The sequence below is a fragment of the Mesoplodon densirostris genome, chromosome 12 (genome assembly GCF_025265405.1).
Source record: "Mesoplodon densirostris isolate mMesDen1 chromosome 12, mMesDen1 primary haplotype, whole genome shotgun sequence".
Classification (NCBI taxonomy): Eukaryota; Metazoa; Chordata; class Mammalia; order Artiodactyla; family Ziphiidae; genus Mesoplodon; species Mesoplodon densirostris.
The window spans coordinates 51,760,718-51,780,697 of record NC_082672.1 but is presented as its reverse complement, the minus strand read 5'-3'; the positions used below and the strand labels follow the sequence as shown (position 1 = coordinate 51,780,697).

Sequence of the window (19,980 nt, the reverse complement as noted above, 5' to 3'; positions counted from 1 at the left end):
CTTCTTTTCCCTTTTACATTTCAAGTTTGTCTCCTCGCGCGCTCACTAACAACTTTCTCTGTTAAATGCAAGAGCAGGAGAGGGAGGCGGCCAAACTTTCCGCGGAGCAGAAAGGCAGCGGCGGCCGTGCTGCCGCCCTGGCCTGCTGTAATCTTTTATTCCAAAATGGGTTTCGGCGATTAGAGGAGACCCAAATACATGTAGCGGTGCATGAATAATGCTCATTGTAGGAAACTGACACTTGCTCAAGGAAAAAAAGTTTGGCTATAAAATCACTTCATTATTTGCTTTTACCGCAGCTTCGGTGCTAATCCCTTCAGAGGTCAGATTGCTTAGCATCTCTCTCTCCCTCTCCCCTTTCCTCCTTCTTCTCTGCCCTCCTCTCTCACCCCATCCCCCCTTCCCTGTCTTTCCTGCGATTTCAGGCCGTATTTTAGATATCCCCTGTAAAGTGTGTGGCGACCGCAGTTCGGGGAAACACTATGGGGTCTACGCCTGCGACGGCTGCTCGGGGTTTTTCAAACGAAGTATCCGAAGGAATAGGACGTATGTCTGCAAATCTGGAAACCAGGTACCTTAGCAGGGCTTCGCTGCCCGGCTCCCCTCTGCCGCTTCCCCTTCCTTTGTTTGTGCCAAGGCCTCCTCTGAGTTTCCAAGCTGCTGAGGAGAGAGACCAGGCCCTGACCTCTCCTTTCCTCTCCCCTCCTTCCTGCCTCAACTCTCAGTGGCCCTTTTGCTTGGGAAAGGCAGAAAGAGGCAAGGGAAGAGAGCTGAGTTTGAAGGAGGAAAGCTGAAGTCCCAGTGTCTCCTTACACCCCCTATCAATCCCCCCCCTTTTAAAATCCTCTGACAGATTTTGACACTGGGTAAGGCCCACACCCAGTGACTATAAAGCCAGCCCAGAGGATCTAAGGAACTTTAGAATCTAAACCACAAGTGCAGGCAGGTAAAAGGGCTATTTTATGTCACTGCCACCCCAGTTCCATTCCTAGCAGCACCTAAGTTCAGTGCTCTGACCCGGGTCTGTCCGGGCAGAAGTGAAAGGCACAGGGCATTTCAGTCAGCGAAGTGAGTGTTGGCCAGTTGGAACAGAGAGGATGTGCTGTATGAGGGGCTGTGCCTTCAACTTCAGAGAAGCAGGGCTGCTTGGTAGTGGGCAGTGGGGCTTCAGCACCCATGTGACTTTAGTTGGGCCTTGTCAGAAAAGGGCGGAGTGAGCAAGAAGAGAAGGTGCCCAAGGAAGGAAACTGGGAGCCTCTCCATGGTCCCCATATCTTCACTTTCTCTGCTTCTCTGGTTGGTTCTGTTTTGATCTTGAGCAGGCAGAACTGTGTCAAGGAGACAGAGGAGTAGGGGCATGGCTTGAGTGTGAGCCAGAGCTTCCAGAAAGAGTGAGCAGACCCCTCCCCCTGACTCAGTTTCCAGCTCAGTAGTAGGTTTATTTCAACCTAGGAGATCAGCCTTTTGGTCCCACACTTGGCCTTCTCCTTAGCCAGGCACACAGACCCTAAATACAGAGTGACGATCTCCTCTCCCAAGAAGATCCTGGAGAGTGCAGTAATCAGAAAACATCCTTTGGTAACCAAAATGTTAAAACGTTTTCACTAAGTAATATATATGATACACATATATACATACACATATATTGTCTGGTGCTAGTGAATTGTGTATCTTTTTCTGAACCTATGTCTGCTCATACCAATTTCTGATAGATTTGGATTTTCAACAAAAACAAGAACAAGAAGATGCTGCATTTGGATAAGTTATTTTGAACTCTCCAGCCCTATTACCTGTTTAATTGGGTCCATAGCTCTGTATCAGTTTCTTGCTTCACCATATGGACACATCACATTATATACACACAGGACTGTATCCCGGTAGCTCCACAAGAATATGGGATTACTGTGGGTCATCAGACTTGAGCAGGCCTCTACTTAAGTTATCTTTTACTTTTATGCAATGCACAGAACTGGGGAATAAAAACCTCAGATGTTATGCTTAATATTTTCAAAGGGGTTGGCTATCAATTCAAACATATTGATGTCAGTCCAAGTGCTTGTAAAGGAGTATTGATAGACTCATCAGGCATGGTGGTCCTCTTCTTACACAGAGAATAAATGGACCTAGCTGAGGTGCGCATCTTTCTCTCAGGCTCCAGATATTTACATACATTTGATCTGATTTGAAGACACTCTTAAGAACTAATGAAGACTTCTGTTATGCATTAGTATGTTTATCAGAATACTAGGTGGATAACATTTGAGGATAGGCATATGATTGCATTTAATAATAAGTTATTTAAACCTCTTTACATTGAGCTATTACACTGGCCAGCAAAGATGACCTGAAGAATTCAGTTAGGAAAAAAATTTATTTCCTTTCTCTCCTCTATTCTAAGCTTAGGTAAACAACATTCTAGTTTATTATTAACAGTAACGAGGATGTTTAGAAGTTATTATGAACTTCTGCTCTACCTTTATTTTAAATAAATCAACGTCAGAGGGGTGTGATCTCATAAAACTGTGTGTTTGAGTGTATAATTTTTTCCTAAGGGATATTTCAGAAAATATGCTAACTCCAAATTCAGAGTATATGAATTTTGAGATTATGAAACAAAATAAAAATACATTTATTTTATTCTCTTTCTTCCCACTGTAAATGTAAAAGTAGCAAGTAGTATAAACAGAGCACCAAACTTCTTATGTATTTACTGTGTATAAAATACACATGTAGACATGACTCTTTATGACATAATCTATGTATATGTTCTCTCAGTAATAACACCTAACATTGAGTGAATTCCATTAGAAATTTTCTCTGTTTTCCTCTTTTAATGGCCAATATTTTTCCAGAAAATTGCATTGGATAAGACATTTATTTTCTCATGCATCTCAGATAAGTATTTCTAAGGCACAATTACCTCTTTTTTTTTCAGTTATCGTGCTAATATTCTCAGTCTATGTTATCATTTTGTCAGACAGTTCATCACATTATCTTCCTGGTCATATTTACATGGTGGGCATTTCTAGAATTTGTCCAGGCCTTGGGCTCTTCCCTTCCCACTCTCACATCTGTAAGCCTTGCCCTCCTAACCACTCTGGCTTCTGTCTCACCTTCCAGAAATGGCTGTGTTTCTATGAATCTGGGCTAAGGCTAGTCTTTAAGACAACTCTCAACATGCTGGTCAGAAGCATGGCTTCGAGTACAAAGGCAAGAAAGGAAACAGGAGAGTGTAGAATAATGGGAAATATTTATCTGAGAGATAAATGGGCTCACCCAGAAATTGACAGAAGGAGATAGACTCAAGACCTGAAAGTGGAAAGAATAGTCGGTGGGAGGGGGACGTGGCAGGGGTCCTGGCAGGCAAGCCTGCTCCTTGCAGAGCTCTAAGGCCTCCTCCTCCAGGGCAGGTCGCTGTCTTCGGTCCTGAAAAGTCTCGCCCCGCTCCAACCCCTCTGCGCCTGGCGGAAGTTCCCCTCGGGAGCTCCTCCCCACGCAGCGTAGTCCGGGCAAACCAGGAGCTCTGACCCTTCACCTGATTTGAGAAGGACTTTCCTTCTTGTCCGCTTTCATAGGGTCAGGGGCTGGTCTTTTTGAAGTAGCCCCGGGAATCCCAGCCCTTTCTCTTCCTGGCCCTGCTGGTGCCCAAGGCCCTCGCGTTTCGCGGACCCAGGCTTGCAGCTCCAGGGTCTGTTGCGGGGTCCGTACCCGCCTCCACGCCTTTTCCCCGACACGGCGCCGGCTTTGCGTCCCCAGTCTAAAGGTCCTGGGGGCCGCTGACCGCCTGCGCTCTGTTCCAGGGAGGCTGCCCGGTGGACAAGACACACAGAAACCAGTGCAGGGCGTGTCGGCTGAAGAAGTGTTTGGAAGTCAACATGAACAAAGATGGTAATCTATTTATTCTTAGTACATCTTTTTATCCTTATGTTGGTTGAATAGTAAGTAAATTATGTGTACAGAAAATAATGGCACTCCTATGCATGTAAATCATCTCCTGAGCATTTCTTTCCAGGTGCTGGGAATTGGCCTCCGGCTTTAGTCATCTCCCTGCATGAGCCCCACCCTCACCCCACTGAACTCCCCAGGGCAAGACCCATGCCCACGTGGGACACTTGCGCCTCACAACCATCCCCACGAATCCAGCGTTCCTGGAGCCCCCACTCTGCTGGGGACCCACGTGTGACATTCCCGGCCTCCCATCCTGATTCCTCTTCTCACCCCTCCTTGCAGCCCTTTTGCGGCCAGACTTAAGCCTGTTAGCCTCCTGCAGGGTCTTGCTGTCTGTGTAGTCTCCTGGAGAGGATATCTTGGGGACTAGGAGACGGGTTGAAGGAGGAAGGGCAGAGACACGAACACGCGAAATGTCCACCCCTTGTTTGTAGAGTCACCAAGATTACAAAATCAGGACAGCCGTTGTGGCGATCTGAGCTTTTTCAGGGCCTTCTCTTAGTTCTAAAGAAAGGGGCTGGAGGGGCAGAGTGACGCCAGTGGGTGCCTCGGACACCCAGCTCCCAGAAGGCTCTTAAAGGCGCGCAGCAAGAACTAGGTCGTCAGGATGCTTCTTGGGCTTAGAGTGCAATCCAAGCTCGTGCCCGGAGGTGGCCTTGCGAGGGCGCCCCAGGCCGGGACGTGGCAGGGGTCTTGGCTGGGAGGGAGGGATGGGGCCTCAGGACTGGGTGCGGAGTGGGCTTTGCCCGGACGGAGGCCTGGGCAGGGTGGCATCTCCACGAGGTACAGCGCCCACTGGGGAGAGTTCCTTCCTCCGCGGCACAGGAAGCAGGAGGGAGCGTCCAACCTGTTGAACTTGTGTATTGACAAGTTGTCAAGCTCGTCGAGCGGAAGATTGCCCTGAATTAATCTGTTTGTTTAAACTGTTGGTGGTAATTGTCACATCTCCCCTGCCTTCCTCCAGCACACTCTGAGAGGGCTTTCCCTCGTCCCATTCCCCAGCGGACCCGGGCTCGGGTCCTTTTCTCCTGGGGTCCTCGGAGGCCAAACAGGCATCTCCAAGTGGGGCGGGGATGGAGGTGGCGGGGGGTGGGGGGAGTGGTCGTCGAGCGGATTGGGAAAAGTGTGTGCAGAGACGCTGTGCCTGGCTGTGCGCAATGCTCCTTCTACCCTCGATTGCGGTCGAGACCTAGCTAATCCTGCCCAGAGGGTCTCTGGTTTCCCTGCTACCTTCCCTGGGTACGGAGGAGCCCTCAACCGACAGAGAACACACCTAGTCTTGCCTGAGGCTCGGGTATTAGTGTGACACTTTGGGCCGGGCTGCTCTTCTCGGCTTCAGCTTCCTTGTGCAAACAGTGTAAGGGTTAAACGGTCTCAGAGCGCCCTCCACCCTCACATTCCTTCTCCCTCCTTCTCTTCACCTCCCGGGTGCCCTTGCCTGTCCAGACGCAGCTTTTGGCCCGAGAGCGCGGCAGCGTCTAAGTGTCACCGAGTCTCTGATCTCGGGCGTGCGCCGGTCTGTCTGTCTCTGTAGCCGTGCAGCATGAGCGGGGGCCTCGGACGTCCACCATCCGCAAGCAGGTGGCCCTATACTTCCGTGGACACAAGGAAGAGAACGGGGCGGCCGCGCACTTCCCCTCCGCAGCACTACCCGCGCCGGCATTCTTCACCGCGGTTACGCAGCTGGAGCCCCACGGCCTGGAACTGGCCGCCGTGTCCGCCACCCCTGAGCGGCAGTCCCTCGTGAGCCTGGCTCAGCCCACGCCCAAGGTCAGTGACCTTGCTGGGCCCGAGACCTTTCCGAGTGGAGGGCGGAGAGGGGCGCGCCCATTCTTTCTCAGCTGGCATGGCTCAGGCAAAAGATGGAGAGAGAGAGACCTCACGGGGTGCTCGGTGCTTCGCCGAGCTCTGCGGGGAGGTCTAGACCTCCCTCTCTCCCCTGTTGAGCTAGCGGTGCTCAAATTCTAGTGTGCAGTAAAGTCACTCTCTAAGCTGACTACAAACGTGGCCGCCTAGGCCCATCCCCCTTTCAGCAAATTTGAGGTGGTGCCCAGGAACCTGTATCTTTAGAAAACACCTAGTGCAAAGCCCTGGCTGAACTAAGAGGGCAGCCTAGGTGTTCCTGGAGGACAGAAGAGCAGAGTTTGTTTTTAGAAGAAAGAAGTTGGCTGCAGCTGGCAGAAGAGCCCCTGAATTGCAACTGCAGGGATCTAATCTCTTGGGCAAAGCCGTGGGTCCCTAATGCAAGAGAGGAATGTGGAGCTCACCTTGTTAGGAAAGTTTGAAGAAGCTGGCTTCATTTCCCACTCCCCGTACTCTCTTCTGAGCCGCATGAATTTACACAAGAATTGAGCCTCTACTAGCAGGGACACAGCCAGAACCACCTCAGAAGGCTGCCACCTAGGGACTGCCTTCCAGGCTCCCAGTTGGTTACCTACCCAGAGACCCCACTCCAGGCCGAGAAGGGCTCCAGATCTCTCTCCCCAAGAGGAGGGCCAGCTGCAGCCCCACACTGCAGGGAAGCCAAACACCTGGGCACACACACACACACACACACACAATATTTAATATTGCTTTCTTATCCTTGATGTGTATAATAAGCTTGGGAAAGTAGTGTTATGAATATGTCGTCAGTTATGAATGGGAATGCTCTATAAATGATTAAGATGTCTAATTGAAATATTTCCATAATATACTAATCCTTTCTAAAAATACTCATATGCATATTTGTGTTTGGGATGCCTATTCATTTATACTTTTTCCACATCTATTTTTATTTACTCAAATGCAAGAAGCTCTTGTCTAAATTGGGAGTCAGGCTTGGCACGTGGCTCATCCTGAGGAAAATTTGCTGCAGGGGATAGAAAAGCCAGATGCCCCTCTTGAAGGAACAGGCCGCCAAAGAGTGGAAATGAGCCTCTTCCATCAATTATTATTCCCCAAACTCTATAGATATTCCTATCTCCTTCACTGGTCTAATTAGAAAATTTAAAATTTGGCTCTTCTTGCAAAGCTGCAGCTTCCTTACTCCCTGGTGTTTCTCTTTCTTCCCCACGCAGTACCCCCATGAAGTGAATGGGACCCCAATGTATCTCTATGAAGTGGCCACAGAGTCAGTGTGTGAATCAGCTGCCAGGCTTCTATTTATGAGCATCAAGTGGGCTAAGAGTGTGCCAGCTTTCTCCACGCTCTCTTTGCAAGACCAGGTATGACCAAGAGGGCACTGAGCTTTTGGGGGAAGGGGGTTGGGAAAGAAGCAACAGTAGTCAGTCTTATGAAACTAGAAGTTACCTGGATAAATCACCAAGGCCAGGCATCCGTTCTTAACAGCAGTAGGAAATGATTTTTCTTAGCTTCTTGCTATGGGTTCAAAATAGCTAGCTATGGAATCCTTACTAAGAAATGTAATTATGTTATTTCAGGAAAGTTGGATATAATCCAAAAAAACACAAATATACAAGACCATTATCTTTTTTTAGTTTAATTGAAACATCAAATTTAATCACAAATTTTTAAAATCTTAATGATTTTAAAAATTGTTAATAAAACAATATTTTCTTAAGAACACTAGAACTGAGAGACATAGAACGTGATGAGAGTATTCCCTTGTAAGATTTTGGGAACTAGTCTCATTATTTTATATTTGCAGCTTTATATTTTCCATTGTGATGCTCATAGTTTTGGCCACTGATTGATCAGCATGAAGGATTAAAGAGTGCATTGCACACCTCCCCTGATTCTTTAAGTGCTTTTAGAGTTTTTGTAAACAAATAGGTCTGGTGCATAATCCTGTGGTTGTAAATGACATTAAGAGGGAGAAAACAAAGTATGTGCCTTTAAAATTGCATTGTACTGAGAAACTCAGAAGTTTTGTTGTTAGGAATATCAGAAATGGCCTCTGCCAGAATTTTTCTGCCCTTAAGGGAAAGAAATAAAATGAAGTATTCACAAAAATTGGCTGTCACCAGCACATTCATGGAAATTAATGACAAATTTCCTAAAAGGCTAATAAGTAGCTCTAAAAGCAAAGGATTTGTTTCTTTAATTTATCTTATACCTAATTAAAGCATAATAGTGCCCCTTAATATGAAGTACATTTCCTACAGAGAGCCCTGTCAATGTGCTCAAAACATTTAATCTTCTAGCATGGCATGTTCTTTTTTTCATGGCCTGGACTTTCAGACATGGTCAGAATTAGACATTGTTTACCTTGCATTTTTAAAGTATTATTTTCTGTATTTAATGCAATAAAACTGAAAATAAAGCACTTTGAAAATTAAACCTTTTGGTCTAATTGTGATTTTGGTTACAAGCCTTCACAATTCAGCCCTTAGCTCTCAAAAGCAAATCCTCTCACATCCAGAACTGACTGGTTTTTGAGAGATTTTTCAAAAACAAATTTTTCAAGTTGGTTAGTTTCTATCTTTGACCAGCTTTACTGGTTGACTCTGACCATTTGCTGTGTGTGTGTGTGTGTGTAAGTTGGCTTTTTTCTCAAAACAAGTATTTGTAGACTCTTTAATCCAAACAAAATTTACTTACTGTCTGCCACTTAGCCCTTCAGCAGAAACCCTTTAACAACAAGAAAACTGCAGTGAAGTGGAATCCAGTATATTAATTTCGAAAAGGAGACAGATTTTCATTTTAAATATTCAGTAGCACATTTTAATAGAATGAAAATGACAAGCACCTTGATGCTGTCCACTTATGAGTCTCAGAAAAATCAGGCAGTGAGATGAGGTAAACTCAGCAAAACCCGATTAACATAATTACACCCTGATTTCCCTGCATGCCTCTTGGGAATTAGTGATCGCTCTCCCAGCCCAGCCCGCTCAACCCTCCAGGAAGATGGAGGCCCACATCTGCATGCTTAGTCTGGAATCCTCAACCCCGATAATATCAACATTTTCTATGAGGGAATCTGCCTGCTGTGCTGCTGGTGACATTTCATAGAGCCTGGGTCTCCTGAGAAGTTTCTAGGTGGTCAGGAACGAATGGATGCAAGAACAAGAAGGGTAAACCCTTTTCCAAGGGAAGCAAAATTTGGGGAATTGGAATGGCTGACTCTCAAATGCATGTGCTTAAGTATAGACACCTTTTAATAAAGGAAAATATGAGACAATAAGGGAAAGCTAGACTATTCAGAGGAAAAACTATCAGGACAAGCATTTAAAACACTTCTTAAAATGATGGAAATTTACATATTGAAATTGTTTATAAATTTATAAATTACACACTATATTATATTATACATCTATTGTATGACAGCTGATGCTTTTGGAAGATGCTTGGAGAGAACTGTTTGTTCTAGGAATAGCACAATGGGCCATTCCGGTTGATGCTAACACTCTACTGGCTGTATCTGGTAAGAATTGCACAATTTAATGACTTTGTTGTAGAAATTACCATAAAAATACATTACTGAAAAAAGAACAACATGTAAAGAATAACAAATTCCTGCTGAACAATAGAGTATACCTGTCATTTATAAATCTATATTTAAATGCAAATAATGTTGTTTTGTTGTATTCATGACTGCTTGCATTGTTATTTAAATGCAAATTACTGTGTTTGTTATCATCCAAGAGAAGATTTTATATTAACTTTCATACAATATAGCCAGTTTACATGGAATCAGATATCTTAGAGTGACAATTGAATAGATATTGATATGCAGGATTTTGTCAAAAATCAATATTAAATCATGAAAATGCCTTCATGTTAGAGCATTTATTGCATATTTTTATTCTAGGCATGAATGGTGACAACACAGATTCCCAGAAGCTGAACAAGATCATATCTGAAATACAGGCTTTACAAGAGGTGGTGGCTCGGTTTAGACAACTCCGGTTAGATGCTACTGAATTTGCCTGTCTAAAATGCATCGTCACTTTCAAAGCTGGTAAGCAGACACAAACTGTTGTCTCTTCTCCTTCCCCAGTTTTGCCATCTCACTAATTCAGCCACCTCCAAGTCCAAAAAAGAGGTGATGGTTTTCAAGAGAGCTGATACTCTTAGTCTGACTCCATTTTCAATAGCCATGGAACCTGCATGTTCTTCTGCTGGCCATCCACTTCCAGAGAGTGCTTTCCCCATCTGCATTTCCTCTGCTGCCTATCACAATTTCCTGGTCTTCATTTCTAGTTCCTACACACAGTGGTTCTGAACTGAGAAGTTTCCGGAATGCTGCCGCCATCGCAGCTCTTCAAGATGAGGCTCAGCTAACTCTCAACAGCTACATCCATACCAGGTGACCCTTGTTTGCCTTGAACGTGTACTTAAGAAAATTGCTTCCATTGTGAATGTGTGAGCAGACAGCAAAAAGCCAGTTCAAACATTGTGACTAATTATCCTGTTGCCAAGCCAGTTAATTTAATTAGAATCTATGTCCTCACGTATTTCGGAAGGGTAGGTGAGAGGAGCAAATCAAATTAGACTACAAAACTGAAAGCACTGCCAGACACCTTACACCTTTCCTGGATAAACAAGTTGATCCATCAGTATAGCTCAACACATTGAGGTGAATGGGCCCAGATATGAGAAAGGTGAAAAATGAAGGCTAAAGTGTTATGTTAGTTGATATATTAGAGTGGTCACATGATCCTTTAAAAAAGGCAAGCACCTTTCTTTGGATGCCAATCCCAAATAGAAGGACCAGAGAACTTTCTAAAGAGGTCATCTTTAACCCCATCATGACTGCTGTCTGGCTTTGGTGATTGGTATCTGTTGACCTATTTTGAGTCATAGCACCCATCATGTTACTTCTGGCCAAGCAAAGCCCACTGACAGAGGCTGTTCTTGGCTATTTGTAGAAACTCTCAGTCACTGGGGTTCCAGCAGTGCTCCTCCTGTCCCACCAAATGGGCAAATCCACCACGAGGTCTACAGACTTTCTGATTCTATTTTCAGATGAAAAAAGCAAGGCTTTTAAAGAGCAGTGAAACCTTGCTAGCTTCCTAAGTTAGGGCTGCAGTAGATCTAAGGTTAGAATAGAGTTGCTCTTCTTACTTATTCTCTAGATTGATCTTGAAGAGAAGCCCATGGAAACCAGTCTCTATCATCTCAACATCACCCATAGACACTATGCTGGGAGAAACTAAATCAAATGGGTAGAGGCAGTTAATGCTTCCATTACTGAAGGGGTCAAAGAAACCCCAAGTCACCTGTATTCTTTTGGGATGATACCACTTCTGCAGGGATCTCCTTATTTCTTTTACAAATCCTCTTTTGAATACTAATGAGTAAAACTGTTCCCTGTCCCAGACTCATTGAATGTAGCTTTTCGGAATTCCTGTTCCTGAAAGCTTTAGGCTTCCCAGTAGATCTTCAATAGCCAATAGCAACCAATATCTATTGAGTGCTTACTGTGTGCCTTACAACCCAGCATATTATGATTTTCCCTAAAAGTAGGGGGAGTATACGAACAAGTAAACTTGTAAAATGTGAGTTTAACAACAACAAATTGTTCCCTGTCCATGGAATATCACTGAAACTGTGATAAGTGATAGAGCCTGTGTATGTTTTTCAAAATTAAAGTTCCGTGGTTTTAAATTTAAAATCCACATTAACTTTCAGAATGTATATAGTAAACACTTAACTTTGTTCAGAATTATAAAATGGAACAGTACATAATTTGGGCACTTTTTCCCCACTAAAAACTAAATTGTATATCATAACTGACCTCTGACATTTAGAGTCTTTAAGGTATAAAGAACATCACACCAGGAGAATATGATACTAGGTATTGATTCAATCAAGCCTTTGCTGAGTACTCGCTTTGTGCAGGGTGGCTGGTGAGCACTGTGGAACACGAGAAAGGACAAGATACTACCCATTATCATTACAGGAAGTAGGCAGAAGTGTTACTCCAGCTCAGAGAAAAAGCAAAGTGGGGAGTGAGAGAGATAAATTCTCGTTGGAGGGAGTGAGAAAAAAATCTGCAAAGTCTGATGGATGGAGAAGACCTGTGAGCTAGTTCTTGGATTCCAGCAGGAGAGAAGGGGACCAACAGGAGGCAGAAGAGGGGCTGGTAGAGGTGCCATGGAAGGTGCCAGAGAGGGAGTAAGGAGAGTCTGAGAGAGCCTGACATTTCAGGAGCTGCTTCTAGGACGACCTGAGAGAGTTAAACCACAAATTAACAGAAGTCTATTTTAGAGAAATGACAAGTATACTACTTCTCTGTCACCCTCAAAACAAGGAAATTATTCATGGAAGGAACACATCTGCTTTGACATGAGCCTTTCATTTCATGATATCAGCTACAGCTAGAATTTAATATTAATATCTAGAGTCATATATGCGACAAAACTGACTATACCTTACTGCTTAGCTCCTTCAAATCAGCGAACATTCTCCTCTAGCACTTTCCTGTCTAGAAAAATAAAATCTGAAATTGAGAAGTTAATGTGGCAAACTGAGCTAATTGTGCATTAATTGTTAAAGCTGCAAACTGAGCTAATCGTTACAGCCTGGTAAGTGATTTCTCTAATTATCTAGGACATAAGGAGAGGGCTAGAAATTGGCATTTCAAACAAACTGTATATAACTACGTGTAACAACTATATATAACTATATATAATAATAAACAATTTAGTTATATATAATAAACTATATAACTGACAATCAAATACCTGAATCCGTGACAGACACAGAACACTTACACCTGGAAAGAAAACTTCCAGTTATGTATGCTGATGGGTGAAGTCAAGGGCATAGATACTCTACAAAATAATTTTGAGCAGTCAGAGAGCCCCTCTCTTTCCTTCTCTCTCTGTCTCTCACACACACATACACATGGTTATTGTTTCTGTGTAGTAGAGTACTCCACATATAATAAACACTTAATTTGTGTTGACTGACTAACCAGCCCCTTCCTAACTAGAGAATAAAAGAAGTGGGTGAGGGGCTTCCCTGGTGGTGCAGTGGTTGAGAGTCCGCTTGCCAATGCTGGGGACACAGGTTCATGCCCCGGTCCGGGAGGATCCCACATACCACGGAGCGGCTAGGCTCATGAGCCATGGCTGCTGAGCCTGCACGTCCGGAGCCTGTGCTCCCCAACAGGAGAGGCCACAACAGTGAGAGGCCTGCGTATTGCAAAAAAAAAAAGAAGTGGGTGTGTAGGTGAGTGGATAATATACTCACAGAAAATCAAGAGTTAATCGTCTATGGAGTCACCAAAATACGTCCTTTCTGAAAGTAATTATTTCCCACAGTGTTTTCTCACTGTGGGAAACTTCAGCATGTTGGGTGGATGCTGCAGACATGGTGGGGGCTTATCTAGGCAGCCACTGCTTCCCACCCACTGCAGGGGGCTTCTCTCCTCTGCCTGCCTGAGAAGGGAAACAGAGCTGTTGAAGAGAGTAAGTGGCCAAGGTGAAAGGGAGACGTGGGTCTTGGGATTACTTTCCAGGAAACGTAGATGTTTTTGGCAAGTAGAGTAAGCGGTGGGATTTATGTTTTTTGGGGGGGTTTTTTTTGTATTTTTTTAAATGTAGAGAAGCTCCACCGTGTCTGTACCACATTATTAAAGGTGGTCTGGTGGTCCCTGTCCATTGGTGGTCATGAAGCTGGGCAGTGAAAGAGCCAAATGAGATCCTCAGAGGCCCAGAATGAATTATCAGCCTCATATCAGGTTGAAGAGAGGGACTCTCCTGTGCCCAAAGCTAAGAGACAAGCATGAAAGTTGTTCCCCTGGACTCTGCACGGTGGGGTTATTGGGCAGTTAAACTCAATGTTCAGCTACCTAACTCCTGTGTAGGAATTGATATATGTCCGTTTCTAGCACCTGTGGCCATGGATTGAACCTGGCTGAGTCACAGATAAGTGTCTCCAGAGGTCAGTCTTTTGGGTGGTTTGTGTCAGTGGAGGGAGACCTCCTGGTGGACTGTATTGACACCTGATTCCAAGCTATTGACTGAAGACGCATCAGGGCAGCAGTGAGGAGGTGGCTTATAGGCGTCTAAAGGCAGGAGAAAATTGAACTTGCACATCTGAGCACAGATGTAAATTGGACATCAAGAGAGGAAATTGTTCAGCAATTTCTCACATCTTTAATTATATGCCAATTTCATTGACATGAAATTTGGGTGGCACTGCCAGCCAACAGAACTTAGTCTTTAATTTGCAGTGTAATAAGGAGGGAATTATTCCTGAGAGTGACTAAGTATAGTGCCTGAATAATAATTTAGAGAATTGCTTAGAAAAGGAATCCATTTTATTTGAGGGAAATAGCCTCATGAAGGAGTCTTGAGAATCAGAAAATGTGGATGTGGTCACTAGTTTTGTCATCAGTACCATTGGTTGGTTTCTACACTGGCAACCTTAAGTTTATTATTTGGTCTAAACTTAGTACCATGTTTCTTAAAATTATTTTTTCTCCAAAAAAACTGCAACCCCTGTGCTAACGAGGAGACAGTCACCGTGTGCTTTTGGCAGCGTCATTATGTTCTCCATGCCTCGATTATTCCACCTGCAAAACAGGGACAGTAGTGCCTGGCTAGGACTCTGTAGTATGTTATTAAAGAGACTGAATCAGGAAACTAAGCTGAAGATGGTGTGTGTTCGAGGATGAGATATTAAGCCTGTTAGTGATGGATCTTACCTTGCTTTCATGGCTTCTCCTATTCCAGATATCCCACTCAACCCTGTCGCTTTGGAAAACTCCTGTTACTTTTGCCAGCTTTACGTTCTATTAGTCCATCAACCATAGAGGAAGTGTTTTTCAAAAAAACCATCGGCAATGTGCCAATTACAAGACTGCTTTCAGATATGTACAAATCCAGTGATATCTAAGCTCTCCAAGTCCCTACTTTTCAGGATGGGACAGTATCTGATGAACTTCTACCCATGGAGAACAAGCCTCAACTAACAAACCCTTCAGGAAGCATAAACCTGGGAATGTGTAGCCTTCAGGAAAAAATGTCAGTTGACAAAAAACAATTCCAGTAGCTCTGACCTGATGCCTCACCCAGGGTGGGGTGGCCTGGAAGGAAAGGGGGTGTAAGAGGACCGCCTGAGCAGAGAGGACTCACTGCTACCATGCCCTGGGAGGGGACCGAATTCGGGGTTGCCACAGGCCAGGCCATTCTGCCTCTTACCTGGAAGATCAGGCTGATCTATCAACAGCTGAAACATAAGTAGAACATTTTTTTCCCCTTTTAGCGTATAAAGTTGGGTAACCAAATATAGTTCTGTGTATAACATCATACAGCAGCCTTCAGAACTATCTTATGTTGAAGAATTTATTTCAAAAATAATGGTTAGGTTTTAAATCGAAAGTTTTATCAAAAGTTTCCCTTCTATTGTACTACTTCATAAAGTGGCCTTCAGAACTGAGTTAATAAGTGAAAGGTAGCTTATGCTGTGAGATTTGCTTTTTCTCTCTCTTCTTTCTTTCTTCCTCTTCCTCCTCCTCCCCTTCCCCCTTCTCCTTCTCCCCCTCCCCCTCCTTCTTCTTCTTAATACCATAGGCCAGGCAACCTTGTCAAAGGAATTGGTGGACGAAAATGAGATTCTCACCAGGACTTCAGGTTGGATAACATCTAAAAATAGAAGAGCTTTACTAAAAGAACACAAGTCGAGGGAGGATGAATAAAAACAGCAAAACCAAATAAAGTGGAGATGAATGATGGAGTGAGGCAGACTGCTGTCCCATTAACATAGTGCTGAAACCAAAGGCAATGGGGGTCCAAACTCGTGTTTCAGCGAGTCACACCAGACAGTAAATGAACAGAGACATGAGACCAGAAGGAACTTCAAGGAGATGGATGCTAAAGGGCTTCTTGATCCAATGCTAACAGCCTGAGACTCTTCAATGCCTTTCAGAAAACCGGTTTCTAGTAAAGCTTTGAATGCCTGCACGTGCACACACACACTTCGTCCTACACTATAAGCTGCTCCTTTGGTATGAATCTCTACTTATGGAAATGTAGGAACAAACATTTAAAAATAGCTGCTGTACTTTTCACATTTTGATTTATTAGGTACTAGCACTGAGGAAAAATATTCAGCACTTGGACTATTATAGGATGAGTAAAACTTTCCTTGTATAAAGTGAATTAACTGATTTGTGAAGTTAAAAGGTTGTACTCATTGTATTTACAAAGAATAAAAAATATATTGAATTTAAATGAACTCTGCCTGATTTCTTAGCCTCCCTCCCTGGCTGGTTCTTATCCACCAGTTACAAGGCGGCGGCGGCAGCTGGTGTAAAAACTGAAGCTCAGAGCACTGCAGCCTGAAGAACTGAACTGCAAAGGCAATTTCCTTTTTACAGTGAATCCCATGTAAAATGATGAATAAAGAAATAAAACATAAGATTCCGTTCTCTGCAGCTCTCAAATGTAATTGCATCTGTTAGAAAAATTGCTGTGTGAGGAAGAAAGAGGCCGATTAACAGAGTCTTCATTCACTCACTCCTCTGTTTCTAAGTCTCTTGCCAACATTTCAGTCCTGACCAGGAACTTAAAATTATTTAATGATCAAAAAGATGAAGTGTGAAGAACCATATTGGTGAGTGAGATGTGGAAAGAGCAGTAGAAAGTGCGTTGAGATGTTCCCAGCAAACCTCAGGGCACTGGTCCCACAGCCAGAAGCCGGTGGTGGAAATCAGAGTTGCCCAAGGCCATGGGCACTGGTTTCCATGCGTTCCTCCTGGGCAGCAGCTCCAGCAAGAGTCTGGAGCAGAGGCACTAGCATCTCTTGGCTAACCTGGCTTGGCAGATGGCATGTGTGGAATTTCAGTCAGCCATGCACTCCTAGTCCACTAAGTCCACTGAGAAAAAGAAGTGGGTCTTAAAGGAAAGCAAGTTACTCAAAGATGCGTACAAGAATGTTCTTTACAACACTGTTCATATGTGAGAACTAAAATGTCCACCGGCAGAGAATAGATAAATTGTAAATACAGACAGTGTTAGAATAGTTCAAGTGAATGGACTAGGGCTGATGTATAACATACGTAAACCTGGAATATGGTGTTGGGGGAAGTGAATCCCAGAGGATACGTACAGATGGGTTTTAATATAAAATTTTGCAACCTACAGAACAATACACCATGTTTATAGATACACAAATGTATAGCATATGTTTAAAACAAACATGAGTAGGGTAAACACTAACCATATGATAGCGGTTACCTTTGGGAATGGATGGGATTGCTGAAGGGTACCAAGAAGACCCTCCCTCAAATGTTTCTGAAATGGTTGATTTCATAAGACAAAAGAGAATTGGAAACAAATATAAGTTCAATGACAAGATTTGGCAAAGATGAGCAATGGATTCAAGGCTTTTCCATATATTAGTCAAGTTTTACTTCAATAACGCTGAATTACAACCCCCAAGACTTTGAACAACGAACTTGTATTTCTTGCTCATGGGACTGCTGGGCTGGGCACCTGGCTGCAGTTTGGGTTCAAGTGGGCTCCAGTGTTGCCTCATTCTGGACTAGCATCTTCCTTAGAGCAACTTCTTTGCATGACAGAGTGCAGAAGTGCAAGGGGCTGAGCCAAACCACGCAAACACATTTAAAGCTGCTGCTCCTGACGTGTGTTCACTTTCCACCAGCCAAAGCCAAACACATGGCCAAACCCAACCTCATGGGGGCAGGGAGTGTACGCTTCTCGAGGAGGAGGAGGGGGGAATCACTGACATAATAAAAGGATAAAGAAGATGTGGCACATATATACAATGGAATATTACTCAGCCATAAAAAGAAGGGAAATTGAGTTATTTGTAGTGAGGTGGACGGACCTAGAGTCTGTCATACAGAGTGAAGTAAGTCAGAAAGAGAAAAACAAATACCATATGCTAACACATATATATGGAATCTAAAAAAAAAAAGTCATGAAGAACCTAGGGGCAAGACGGGAATAAAGACGCAGAATAAAGTCCATTCTCTACTAGAGAATGGACTTGAGGACACGGGGAGGGGGAAGGGTAAGCTGGGACAAAGTGAGAGAGTGGCATGGACATATACACTACAAACGTAAAATAGATAGCTAGTGGGAAGCAGCCGCATAGCACAGGGAGATCAGCTCGGTGCTTTGTGACCACCTAGAGGGGTGGGATAGGGAGGGTGGGAGGGAGGGAGACGCAAGAGGGAAGAGATATGGGGATATATGTATATGTATAACTGATTCACTTTGTTATAAAGCAGAAATTAACACACCATTGTAAAGCAATTATACTGCAATAAAGATGTTAAAAAATAGCTATCACAGTCATAATCTAATCTATTTGAAATACTCTCAGTAAAGTTAAAAGGGAGTAAGTTTCCTATGACATGCCACGGAATACTGATTTCCCACCGGAATTGCCTTTGTTTGGGGCATCTCTGCCATTACAAAGAAGAATCAAACCTGGCTTTCATAAATCAACTATAGTTTCAAAACAAAACAAAACAAAACCCTGGCTTTCAACATTTGAGAAAGCCCAGAATTAAAAACCCAGTAGTGCTCTCTTCTGCGATTCTGAAATCTCTGCTGTATGCAGCCTGGATACTTTAAGAACCTCACCGCTTGCTTAGATTTTAAGGCAGACATCCTCTAGGGCTGCTGTTGTGGGCAGGTGTCACTGCAGTCTTGGATACACAAATTCCAGATACACAGTTTCAAGTTCTGCAATTTGAATATACCAACAAGAGAAGGTGAACCCAGCCAAGTGATTACTGCAGTCAAAAACCAGTCTTCAGTGCTTCTCCTTTGACAAATGTCTTTTCTAAACCTGGGAGCGTCACCTTTTAAGAGTAGTAATTGTGTACGATGACAATTAGCTATGGAGTCTTACATTTGTGTTTGAATTACTTTTAGTTCTTTGATGCTAGGGAAGAGAAAGGACAGAGGATGAGTTCAGAAACTGAATTGAGATTCCCAAATTATTTCACTTGTAGTTCAAGATTTTCAGTTCAGTTTAGGAGCCCAAGAACTGAACCCACTGGCCAGAGACCTGCACTGTGGTTGCTGTCCTTAATCATTTATATAAAAATGGAAACCCTCTGTGATGATTGTTTCGTGATGTATAGAAATATCAAATCTATATCGAATCTATGTTGTGCACCTGTAACATAGTGTTATAGGTCAATTACACCTCAGTTTTAAAAGAAGAAAGGACATGTAATCACAGTATTCCAATAGGTCCTGCAGTTAACAATTTTTACATTGTTATAATAATACAAACACTAATTATTGGTATAATTAAAAGTATGATAAAATTTTTGGGAGAGGATGAGGGAGGAGAGGTGGAGGTACTAAATCTTCATCTCATACTATTTATACATTTAAAAATTGTCTTTTTATTGTATCTATGAGACGATAGATGTTAATCATTTCACAATATGTAACTCAAAGCGTCATGCTGTGCAAGTTAAACTTATACAGTGATGTATGTCAATTATTTCTTAATACAACGGGGGAAAAACAAACAAGGTAGAGAACAGGAAAAAAAAAAAAAAGGAAACCCTATACTTCTCTGAAGTTATTTGTGTATGTGTGGCTCTCTCTCCCAATGGTACATATGGCTGTACCTCATTTGTTTTACCATCTGCCTAGTACTTCACTGTATGGATGGACTACAGTTTACCCAACGAATTCCTTATTGGTGGACTTGGGTGGTTTGCAGTTTTTCACTGTAGTAAATTAAACTACAAAGAGCTCTCCTTCTATGTACACTTCTGTGGCCTTGTGGGGCATTTCTGTAGGATAAATTCTTAGAAGTGGCATTTCTGGGTCAAAAAGATTATATGCATTTTTAATTTTGATACATATAATCAAATGGCTCTCCAAAAGGGTTGTATCAATTTACCCTCCTGCGAAGAGGGTATGAGAGTGCCCATTTCATTGCTCAGAATTTAAAAGTGCTTAATCAGACACAGGCTTGATGAATACTTCAGAAGCTGTTAGAAAAATACAGAGAATACATATGTTTCAATAATGAATATGCCTCTGCTACTGGACTGGTGAAGTTGGTTTCACTTTTCACCCATGGTTAGAGCTTGGTTCCCTAAATTTTTCAATCCAGGCCACTTCTGTGAACTTTTGA

At 43.4% G+C, this 19,980-nt stretch overlaps 1 protein-coding gene across 1 annotated transcript; it reads left to right on the top strand.

Moving 5' to 3' along the window:
* The first annotated feature begins 65 nt into the window (after positions 1-65).
* Positions 66-15,938, top strand: NR2E1 (nuclear receptor subfamily 2 group E member 1). The gene is made up of 9 exons (XM_060114545.1): positions 66-147; positions 426-571; positions 3,801-3,888; positions 5,483-5,718; positions 7,008-7,154; positions 9,217-9,313; positions 9,701-9,850; positions 10,093-10,198; positions 14,577-15,938. Exons 1-9 carry the CDS (start codon positions 66-68, stop codon positions 14,737-14,739), a joined length of 1,215 nt encoding a protein of 404 aa, XP_059970528.1. The 3' UTR covers positions 14,740-15,938.
* The last annotated feature ends 4,042 nt before the right edge of the window (positions 15,939-19,980 follow it).

Coding starts and splice junctions, on each gene's coding strand:
- NR2E1 (XM_060114545.1), top strand. CDS start 66: ATGCAAGAGCAGGAGAGGGAGGCGGCCAAACTTTCCGCGGAGCAGAAA. Junction 148..425: donor TGCTGCCGCCCTGGCCTGCT/GTAATCTTTTAT, acceptor CTGCGATTTCAG/GCCGTATTTTAGATATCCCC. Junction 5,719..7,007: donor TGGCTCAGCCCACGCCCAAG/GTCAGTGACCTT, acceptor TTCCCCACGCAG/TACCCCCATGAAGTGAATGG.